At 55.1% G+C, this 10,718-nt stretch overlaps 1 protein-coding gene across 3 annotated transcripts; it reads left to right on the top strand.

Annotated features, from left to right (window-relative positions):
• The first annotated feature begins 250 nt into the window (after positions 1 to 250).
• Positions 251 to 7,622, top strand: FHL3 (four and a half LIM domains 3). 3 transcript variants are annotated; one of them, XM_069477715.1, is made up of 6 exons: positions 251 to 405; positions 4,936 to 5,111; positions 5,220 to 5,394; positions 6,281 to 6,450; positions 6,545 to 6,731; positions 6,847 to 7,622. In XM_069477715.1, exons 2-6 carry the CDS (start codon positions 4,956 to 4,958, stop codon positions 6,999 to 7,001), a joined length of 843 nt encoding a protein of 280 aa, XP_069333816.1. In that variant the 5' UTR covers positions 251 to 405; positions 4,936 to 4,955; the 3' UTR covers positions 7,002 to 7,622. The 3 variants fall into 3 exon arrangements, with proteins under 3 accessions (XP_069333816.1, XP_069333817.1, XP_069333815.1); XM_069477714.1 differs by having other exon boundaries at positions 260 to 405; positions 6,545 to 6,727; positions 6,847 to 7,586; XM_069477716.1 differs by lacking the exon at positions 4,936 to 5,111.
• The last annotated feature ends 3,096 nt before the right edge of the window (positions 7,623 to 10,718 follow it).

Below are 10,718 nucleotides of genomic sequence, written 5' to 3'. Positions count from 1 at the left end.
CTGGGGGTGGGGGGAGAGAGGACAGCAAAGGCTGCAGGGCGGGGGAAGGGGCGGGGTCCTGGCCGCCGGGCCAGGTTGCGAGAGCCAGGTTAGGCCGGGCGGGAGGAGGGGTGCTGGGGCTGGCTGGCTTCTGAAACGAAGGTGGGGGCGGGGTCTGGCCCCCGCCTACGGGCTGGGGGGCCGGGGGCGTGGCCGGCCGGGGCGGGCCCCCGCGCTCACTTCCTCGGGGAGGGGTTGGGGCCGCGGTCCCACTCGCCCACACAGTCCGTCTGCAGCGGGCAGCCTCGCCTGCAGCTTGCGCGGCCCCCGCTCTGCCCGGCCCGCAGGTAGGAGCTGCCGAGGGACCCGGCGCCCGCTTCCCGGCCCACCCGCGCCGCGTGCCCCGCTCCTGCCTCCCGCTTCGAGGTGAGCGCCCCGCGGACCCTGGCTCCGAGCCTCGGCTGCCCAAACCCGGGCGCGGGCGGGGGAGCGCAGGGGGCCAGCCGACGGCTGAGGGCGGAGGGCGGCCGCTTGTCCCCGCCCGGGTCCGGCGCCCGGGGCGCGCTGAGCCGGAGAGAGCGCCCGCCCGGACTGCACCGCTCCAGGCTGTCCGGAGGGGCGGGGGCCGCAGCGAGAGGGGGGAGGGGGAGGGGGCCAAGTTTGAAATAGAAAAGCCAGAGACAGACATACAGACCAGGAGCGTTGGAGAAACTGAGGCTCTCAGAAGCCGGGTGGAGCGAGAGACCGAGACAGGCGGGGACACGAACGACAGGAGGCTGCCGAGATCATTGAAACAAGGACAGACTGGGCGTACAGAGTTTCCGAGCGACAGACCCGAGGCGCAGGGGCGGACCCAGGCTTCGTGGAGCATTTTAAGGAAAAGCAACGTACGACCCCAGTGAACACATTGCTGGGGCCCTGAATTTTGAGCTTCATTAGCCTCATGCTAAATGTGCCTCTCCGAGGCCTGCAGAGACATTCAGAGACTAGAGACAGAGACACTCAGCCATGCAGAGATGCTAAGAGACAGAGACTTGGCTGCAGAGACAGAGAAATGGTAGGGGAGGGGAGTCCGAGACATTCAGCAGTACAGAGACACTGACAGACCAAGACTTGGCCACTGAGGTAGAGACGGCAGAGGCATGGGCCCCACTCGGGGATAGCCAATCAGAGACACAGAGCCTCCCCAAACCCAGGACAGCGGCACACTTCTGCCGGGACACAGAGAGGTGCCCAGGGGAGCAGAGCTAGGTACCAGAGGCTGCGACTTAATCGAGGCAGCAAGACCTAGGGGGGTTGACAGCTTCCAAGACAGATTCTGACAGACCCAGGCCCAAAACTTTGGGAAGCAAGGCTGTGGGGAAACAGAAACTGTAAGCCAACCGATCCCCCATGAGTCAGAGGACCTGAGACAGTAAGATCAGGATGAAAAAGGAGTCTTGTGTGCACACATAGCCACTGAGACAGCACTAACTTATTTTTAAACTCAAATCTTGGACGTGCTGCCTCAGCCCTGGGGGACCCGAGGTGAACGAACTTTTCCTCTCCTGTCCCCAGAGCAGCTGTGGGATCCTGCTCCCCACCCCCCTCTCCCCGGGGAGAGCACAGAGTTTGGGGTTAGTGCCTAGTGGCAAGGGGTGGGGGTGGGGGAGGAATTCAATTTCTCCTCTTAAGTCTCCTGTCAACTCCTGGGAGGTGGGGGAGGGGCCTGTTCTGATTCTGACTCACAGCTGTGGGGGCCTGGCCAGGGTCCTCCTGGACAGTGGGGTGAGCTGGGAGGTGGTAGAAGGGTTCACTGGCTGGCAGAGGTAACTCGAAAGGCTTCTGGGTGTCTTCCAATTGCAGGGCCAAGAGCTGGGGAGAAGAGCCAGGCTCTGGTGCACCTCCTGTCCCCCTGCCAGGAGGGGGTAGCTGACTACCTACCCCCTCCATCACCATGGCAGCATTTCTGGGGAGAGGGAAGACTTTCAGGCTGGGAGGCAAGGGACCTCAGCTCTGAGACCTGAGTGACCTTGGCCATGCCCCTGCCTTGTCCCTGGCCTCCTTATGTTCAGCTGTAAAATGGGGATGATAGTCTATCCTGCCTGCCTTTTGTGAGAGAGGTGGTGAGATGCTGGTGAGAATGTACTTTGTGAGGAGCAAAGCAGCATGCTGGTGTGTACACCTGTGTACCTGTGTGAGGGGTCTCAGAGTTATGCTCACTGGAGTCAGGCTGACTGGGCCAGAGCAACCACTGGCCCCAGTGGTCTCCACAGGAAGTCCCACAGGCCTGGGGTCTCCTGTTCTCTCCCTGGGCCTACACTGAGAACTTCCAGGTCAAGTGCCAGGCCAGCTCCCTAACCCAGGCCTGCTGGAGAAACTGCTCTCTGCCCTCCAGTGTGAGTGAGGGGCTGATAGTGAAAATATTAACAGCTACCATTTACTGAGCACTTACTATCTGCCAGGTGCTTTCCAAGTCTTGTCACATTTAAGCCTGACAACAGCCCTAGGAGTTAGGAAGTAGTAGTTTTTCATTTAATTAGTTGCAAAAACAGGCTCAGGGGGCTTAAGTGACTTGCCCAAGGTAACCTGGCTAGTAAGTGAAGGAGCTGGGATTCAAACCCAAGTTTATATTTCACAGCACAAGCCTCTGCGCATCGCACACCACAGCCACTTATCCAGCCATAATGAGCTCCAGTAGGTTTACTGGGAGGTGCCTTTTGGGGGGCAGGGGGAGGGCAGGGGATGAGAGCCATCTACAGACAGTGCAGTCTCTCCCAAACTCCCTCTGCCAGCCAGGGAGGAATACAAGGCTGGCTCCTCCAGGGAACAGGGGAGGAAGAGGGGGACAGAGGGATGGGCAGAGACAGGTGGGCCTTGATGGTGCCCTTCACTCTGTCCTCGCCAGAGCCCAGCTGGAGAGACTAAGGCATTGGGGGATTCTGGGAAAGAAATGGAAGCCACACCCATACCCTATTTGGGGTGCCCCTGTTTCAGAGTGGTGACTGCCTCCCAGGGGGTGGACCCAGGGCTAGCCTGGGCCTGGGAAGGTGGTGGCGGCTGCGAGCCAAGCCAGGAAGGAAGGGGAAGGCCCTGGGCACCCCCTATGGACACATTCCACCTGTGTGGCCCCCTGCTGCCCAGTGGCTGACAGCCCAGGCAATCCTCAGATGTTGGGCCAGAGGAAACCTGGGCCTGAGTGGTGGGGAGGGGACTGAGAAGGAGGGGTATCCTCTACCCTATAGCATAGCTCTCACCCCAGGAGTCCTGGCTCTAAAGACCCCAGCTTCTGGTGGCCTCCCATTGTACTGAAGGACAGCCTCAAGCTCACTGGCCATGCCTCCAAAGAGCCAGGCCAGGCTGGGGGCATCTGCTGGTGCCTGGAGTCTGAATTTCAAGCCAGAGCAACACTTGTCCAGAATTTCCTACTGGGGGTGGCTGAGAAAGGAAGACTTTTCCTTCAACTTGAGCCAGGGCAGACTTGGGTCTAACTGCGGGAGTGGTTTGGTGGGGTTTTTTGTATGTCCCTTTAACTTCCCCGGGCTCATCTGCAGCTGTGAGGACATCCCCTTCCTATGAGTCCTGGTGTTTCCTCTCCACCACCCCAGGGTCCCAGCCCCTAGAGAGCAGGCTTCATGGTGGAGGAGAGCAGGGTTGGGCAGCTCTGACTTTGGGGCTAGAGACTGACTCCGGGCAGCAGGAAGGTCTGGGAACCCCACTTCCCTACTGCCCCACTCCCCAGGCTCCTGTTCCAGAGGCAGCTGTGTGGATGACCTCATCCCGCAAACATGCTTTGTTCCTGAGAAAATGGAAAGTGTCTGAGGTTTGGTGGGGGGCTGGGTGTCTGCAGCAGAAGCTTTCAGGGCTCCCCCCTGTCTTATTCCCCACCCAAGAGGGGGCCTGATTGGGGAGAAAATGTCTTCAGTGGCTCCTGCTCTCTCTGCCTTCACTTCTCTGGTCCAAAACCCTGAGAAATCAGAAAAGGTGGATAGAGGCAGGGGGCGGGAAATAATGACCCAGGATGGAAATATGCTGAGGCTTTGCCACTGCCAGGAGTGATGCCTGGCGGGGGTGGGGAGGTGGGGGGGTGGCAGGGGCATGCTGCGCTTGCTCTCCAAGTCTGTCTTCAGTTCCCCTTTGCCTCCCTGAGCTTCTCATTTACTTTTTTTCTCCCCTATTGCTGGCAAAACCTGACATCTGGCCATCTGTGCTGCCACAGCTGCTACAGATGTTGCAGGCCAAGGCTGCCCAGGCTGGTGTGACCAGAGACACAGCAGGGGTGGAGGGGGGATGAGGGCAGAGGGTCCAGCTGGGGAATCTTGGCTGTGTCCAGCTTGCAGGATTTCCTTCCTGCTTGAACCTAGGCTGAGCCTCTGAAGTTCTTGTTGCTTGGCTGATTCTCCTGGGAGGGGAGGCCTGACTTCTCACACTGGCCTCCTCCACCATTCATCGGCCCAGCATCCCTCTAGCATTCCACTGTTTCCTGGATCAGGAGGGGGCGGGAACAGCCCATTCCCATCCCTAAGTTCCCCATTCCAGAGCTCTGGGTAAAGATTCCTTAATCCATATTGCTGGAGTCCCTTCCTGGGAGTCAGGAGAGGGTGGGAGTACTGATCACAGGGAGTAGGGTGGGGTGGCTCCCTACCCCTGCTTTTGCCACCCTGGGGACAGTAGGGACAGGGCAGGCTAAACTCAGACTGGAGCAGGAAATGAGTCACTGACCCAGGAAAAGCCCCCTCCCCCCAGATCTGCCAGGGCCTAGATAAGAAAACAACTTCTGCTTCCTGATTTTTTCCTGACCCCTTCCCACCCCCATCGTTTAATACAGAAATAAACATGCAGGACTCCTGGGTTCCCAGAAGCACCCCTTCCCCATCCGCACCTGTTCTGATCTGGCATTTCCCATACCTGCTCTCTTGCCAGGGGCTAAGCCACAGTCCCTCTGGGTGACCCCTACTCCACCTGTTCTCCTAACAGGGCCCCCTCACATTGCCATCATGACCGAGGCATTTGACTGTGCAAAATGCAGTGAGTCCCTGTTTGGCCGCAAGTACATCCAGACAGACAGCGGCCCCTACTGTGTGCCCTGCTATGACAACACCTTCGCCAACACCTGTGCTGAGTGCAAGCAGCTTATTGGGCATGACTCAAGGGTAAGAATAAGACCAGGCAGGGCAGGGAGTGGGTGGAGGCTGGTGGGAGGGGGCACAGGATGGATCCACCAGGCCCTGGTGGCAGTGCCCCTGCTGTCCTCCCCACAGGAGCTGTTCTATGAAGACCGCCACTTCCATGAGGGCTGCTTCCGCTGCTGTCGCTGCCAGCGCTCCTTAGCCGATGAACCCTTCACTTGCCAGGACAGTGAGCTGCTCTGCAATGACTGCTACTGCAGTGCCTTCTCCTCACAGTGCTCCGCCTGCGGAGAGACCGTCATGCCTGGTACATCTCCAGGGGCTCACCCTGTAGAGGGACTGGCATGTCTGGCATCTGTGTGGGGGTCCTTGCATGTGCCTGTCTTATATGTGGAGACTTGGTATGTGTAAAGACCTGCACACACAGCATGTTTCTGGAAATTTAGTGTATGTAGGATCTGTCATGCCTGTATGTTCTTATGAGGTTAGCATGTACAGGGATTGGCATGCCCAGGTATACACATGAAGGCTTAGCATGTGCAGAAACTGACAAGCTTGATACTTTCCTGAGAGCTTAGTGTATGCTGAACCAGTAGGCCTGCTAGACACATGGGGGCTTACCATATGTGGGTAACTGACATGCTTGATACATACCTGGGGACTTAGCATGTGTGAAGATACGCACGTTTGGTACATGTAGGCGCTAAGGATGTACTGAGACTGTCATGCTTGGTGCCTTGGGGTTTAGTGTGCGCAGAGACAGATGAACAGAGGGTTTAACATGTATGAAGACCTGCATGACTAATAGAAATGTGAGGACTTAGCATACATGGAGAATAATATATCTAGGAGATGTGCGGGCTAAGCGTGTACTGAACCTGTCATACTCAGAGCATTAGAACTTTGTGTGAGCAGAGATTTGCTTGCCTGGTATATGTGGGGTCTAAAACCATCGTGTCTGGTGTATAAGGGCTTAGCATATGCTAAGACATCATGACTATTACGTGGAGGCTTGATGTGTGTTTGGGGAGAGGTCAGCATGTATAATTTATGTGGCAGGGGTCTTGCTGCATGTGCATGGACACCACCCTGCTCAGGCTATGGGAGCAGTGGGGACTCTCTTGGAGAAGTAACAGAGGTGGCCCTCAGGAGCTTGTGACACAGCATCTGAGTGGGACCCCTGTTCCCCACAGGGTCCCGGAAGCTGGAATATGGAGGCCAGACATGGCATGAGTACTGCTTCCTGTGCAGCGGCTGTGATCAGCCACTGGGCTCCTGTTCTTTTGTGCCCGACAAGGGTGCTTACTACTGCGTCCCCTGCTATGAGGACAAGTTTGCTCCTCGCTGCGCCCGCTGCAGCAAGGTGGGGGCCGGGCCAGTGGGGTGGGGGGGTGAGTAAGGCTTGTCGTGGGGTGGGAATCCCCACTGACCCCTGCTGATGGATGCTGTCCCCACAGACGCTGACACAGGGTGGAGTGACATACCGTGATCAGCCCTGGCATCGAGAATGTCTGGTCTGCACTGGGTGCCAGACGCCCCTGGCAGGGCAGCAGTTCACCTCCCGGGATGAAGATCCCTACTGTGTGTCCTGTTTTGGAGAACTCTTTGCACCTAAGTGTAGCAGCTGCAAGAGCCCCATCGTAGGTGGGACAAGGGTCAAAGAATGGAGTGGCCAGGGTGCAGGCAAGGGAGTGGGATGTTTTGGGTGGGGGCAGGACCATCCCCAGATCTGCAGAGCTAACCTCCAGCCTCCCTCTAGGACTCGGCGGAGGCAAGTACGTGTCCTTTGAAGACCGACACTGGCACCACAGCTGCTTCTCCTGTGCCCGCTGCTCCACATCCCTGGTGGGCCAAGGCTTTGTGCCCGACGGAGACCAAGTGCTGTGCCAGGGCTGCAGCCAGGCAGGACCCTGAGCCAGGGATCCTGGGCCCAGGCTTTCTCACACCAGGGCTCCAGGACAATGGCTCCTTTTCTAAACCACTGGTGGGACCCAGCCCCTCCCCACAATGGGTCTCCCCCTGGGCTCCAGGATTCAGTTTCCCCACTCCAACATCCCCAAACTGGTACTCCCTGACCCGGGCCCCCAAACCTGGGCTCTTGTAGAGCCTCCATGATTCAAGCCCCCTCCCTAAACATGGACTCCAGTACTCAGCCCTCTCCCCTGTAATCTGGGTCCCAGGCCAGGCCCTCTCCCCAGATCAGGGCTCTAGACCCCAGCCCTCCAAACCTGGACTCTGAGACCTAGATGGCCTTAAATCTAGACTTCTTTTAATAGATTTTAGGTGTCCTGAGGGTGCCTGAGAGGTCCTCACGAGTGGACTATGCTCGGGCTTGATCCATCCCTAGCCCCAGGGCTGGGGCTGTTTGAGCAGCAGGTCAGGGGCTTGACAAAGGGTCTTAGGGTACAGGTTGTTGCCTAACCCCTGTCCGTCGAGTGTCTTGTTTTATTTCAGCTCCATTTTGCCCAGAGATGGGCAGAAGAGTGGGATTGGCTTGCCCCTCTTCCAGATTCTTCAATAAAGCAGAGTGAGGAAACATAGGCCTGTGTGTGTGTGTGTGTGTGTGTGTGTGTCCAGGCTGTTGAGGGGGAAGGAAAGTTCCTTCACAGACTGGGAGACTCTGAGCCTATTCTAGACATCCTCCCTGCAGGGCGGGGTGAAGGGGGGCTGGCCACTGGGTGGGAAGTCTCTCCCCAGGAAGGGGATCCCCGCCACAGCTACTGTCCCTCTTGGCCTGCCTCGCCCCTGCAGGCGGAGGGCTTTTTCCTTCGTGTGGGGGAGACGTTTAGGGGAGGTTCCAGACGGGAGCAGGGGTGATGGTGGGGTTCCATCGCCTGGTACAAATCACATCCCCTAACAGCCCTGCCCAAATCCCGCAGAGCAAGTACCCGGTTCCGATCCCCAGTCTGGGCCCAGACCCTCGGCCCCCTTCCCCCTCTTCCCGAGGATTAGCGGGGGCGGCCCGGGATCTGCTCGCGGCCGCACGTTTTTTGCCAAAAAAGGCAAGGATGCAGCTGCACGCGCCCGGGGAACATCTGGATCCGATTCCCGGCATGAATGGGTCATGGCCCCGCCCCCCCGTGATTCAGGGGCGGGGGCGGGAATGAGCGAGGGGGGCTGTCCCCCAAAGTGGGGCGATGGGGCGGAGCGATGCTCCCCTCTCTCGGCGTCCGACGCCCCCTGCCCCTGCCCCTCGCGGCTGCGGTCTGGGCCCGCGGTCGGCTGGCTGGCGGGGCAGGTACGTGCGCGCCGGCGCCCGGGGCCTCCTGCGGCCGGGCGGGTGGGCGGACCCTCGGCGCCCGGGGGAGGGGCTCCTCGGCCCGCGGAAACCGCGTGATTATATGTAGCTCATGTTAAACCCTCCGAAATCTTCTGGGGCGGGCATTTTTACTGCCATTACACAGAAGTGAAGACTCCCAAAGTCAGTTGCCCAAAGTCACTAGTAGATTCGGGATTCCAATCTGCTTTACACTGCTTACCGGGCCCAAGTCTAGTCCTAAACTTTCTGAGGCCGCGGTTGACATTTTCAGTAAAGCTTTACGAATGTCCACCATGTGTGTTTATAAATAATACTTACCGTAGATGCTTAAGTTTTTGCTTGTTTCTATTTCCCATCAGCCTCGCTGAGAATCGGGCTGGGGCCTGCCTTGCCCACCCCTCCTTCTCAGCTCCCGGCACCTACTACACATTCAATAAATGCTTGTTGAGGAAGAGCAGTCCCAGCATAGGAAACTGATGCAAAGGCCCAGAGGCCTGAAAACATATGGTGCCTGGGGGAAGCAGAAGTAATTTCATTTCGTGGAAGTGCCAAGAGACTAACATGGCGGGCAGAGCCCAGGTCGTGAAAAGCCAAATGTTAAAACAGACCTCACCCTGTGGGTAGAGCAGCCAATGGAAATGCTGAAGCAGGGGCGTGAGAAGAGCAGAGTTTTAGAAAGATCACACTGGCTGCGGCATGAATAATGGATTGGAGGCCTGTAAGACTAGCAGGCTCCTTGGGAGGCTATTGCAGCGGTCCAGGTGGGTGATCAAGAGGCAGATAGCAGCCGCAGCAGCAAAAAAGGCAGTTCTTGCTGACTGGTGAGGATGGGGAAGCGCTTAGGGGAAGGAAGCCTTCAGGTTTGAGGCAGAGTGACAAGGAGAATGGTGTTGGTAAGGTTGTCTCCTCACCTAAGAAGAAGAAACGTGGAGCCCACTATACTGAGTTTCAGTTATTTCAATATAAACTTAGTTTCTCAGACTTAACATCTCAGAAACCCAGGTGTATAACTGCAGGTGTGTCATAGTTTAACTATTTTTTTTCTGTTGGTAAAGCATAAAATAATAGTGATTTTACAATTGTTGGCATCTCATATTTGATGAAATATGGAGTACAGGAACTCCTAAACCTTACCAAAACAAACAAATAAACAAACAAAAAAATATTCACTGAGTTTCTCCACTTTTTCTTTTTTTAGAGACAGGGTCTCCCTTTGTCAGGCTGGGATTACGCTCCCATGGTGCTGGGGGAGATTGGTTTCTTTTTTTTTTTCTTTTTTCTTTTTTTTTTTTGAAACAGAGTCTCACTTTGTTGCCTGGGCTAGAGTGCCATGGTGTCAGCCTAGCTCACAGCAACCTCAAACTCCTGGGCTTAAGCAGTCCTCTTGCCTCAGCCTCCTGAGTAGCTAGGAGTAGCTAGGACTACAGATGTGCCCACCACACCAGGCTATTTTTAAAATTTTTTGTAGAGATGGGATCTCATTAGGTTGCTCAAGCTGGTCTTGAACTCCTGGCCTCAAGTGATCCTCCTGCCTTGGCCTTCCAAAGTGCTGGGATTACAGGCGTGAGCCACTGTGCCCAGCCTAAATTTATTTTTAAATTGAAAAAGTAATACAAGTATATATTTTAAAACCTTTTTCATGCTAAGCTTTGGGCATATGCAAAGAAAAATCTCCCACCCATACCAGATCTCCAAGCTGTCTCCTCAGGAACAACCACTGTTTACTGGTACTTGGATATCCTTACAGAAATAATCTCTTTGCACATCTATTTTTATACACACTGTTGTGCATCTAGCTTTTTTCTGTTTGTGTGCCATCTTTCCATATGAGCTCACACAGATTTTTTAACAGTTTTATTGAGGTATAATTTACATACCATAAAATTGTACACTTTAAGTGTACAATTCAATTAATTTTAGCAAATTTAATAGAGTTGTGCAACTATCACCACAATCCAATTTTAGAACATTTCTGTCACCTCAAAAGGGATTCCTTGGGTGCATTTGTAGTCACTTCCAACCTCACCTCTAGTCACAACCACTTATCTACTTTCTCTCTCCATAGATTTGCCTTTTTGGGCATTTCTTCTGGACATACATTGTCGTTTTTCCTGTCTGGCTTCTTTCACTCAGCATAATGTTTTCATGGTTCACCCTTGTAGTATTCTTTTTTTTTTAAATTTTATTTTTAAAATAATTTTATTTTTAATTATTATGGGTATATAAGTTGCATATTGTAGTATTTCTTTATTGCTGAGTAATATTCCATTGTACTGTATAGATATACCACGTTTTTGTTTATCCATTCACCAATTAATTCATGGACTTGAGTTGCCTCCAGTTTTTGTCAAATACGAATAAATGCCGCTATG

This window comes from Eulemur rufifrons, chromosome 8, assembly GCF_041146395.1.
Source record: "Eulemur rufifrons isolate Redbay chromosome 8, OSU_ERuf_1, whole genome shotgun sequence".
In the NCBI taxonomy this organism is placed as follows: Eukaryota; Metazoa; Chordata; class Mammalia; order Primates; family Lemuridae; genus Eulemur; species Eulemur rufifrons.
This window is presented reverse-complemented; position numbering and strand designations above follow the sequence as displayed.

Excerpts from the sequence above, each read along its gene's own strand:
- FHL3 (XM_069477714.1), top strand. The coding sequence starts at position 4,956 with ATGACCGAGGCATTTGACTGTGCAAAATGCAGTGAGTCCCTGTTTGGC. Across the intron at positions 5,395-6,280 it reads CGGAGAGACCGTCATGCCTG|GGTCCCGGAAGCTGGAATAT; the intron begins GTACATCTCCAG and ends TGTTCCCCACAG. Across the intron at positions 6,451-6,544 it reads GCTGCGCCCGCTGCAGCAAG|ACGCTGACACAGGGTGGAGT; the intron begins GTGGGGGCCGGG and ends CTGTCCCCACAG.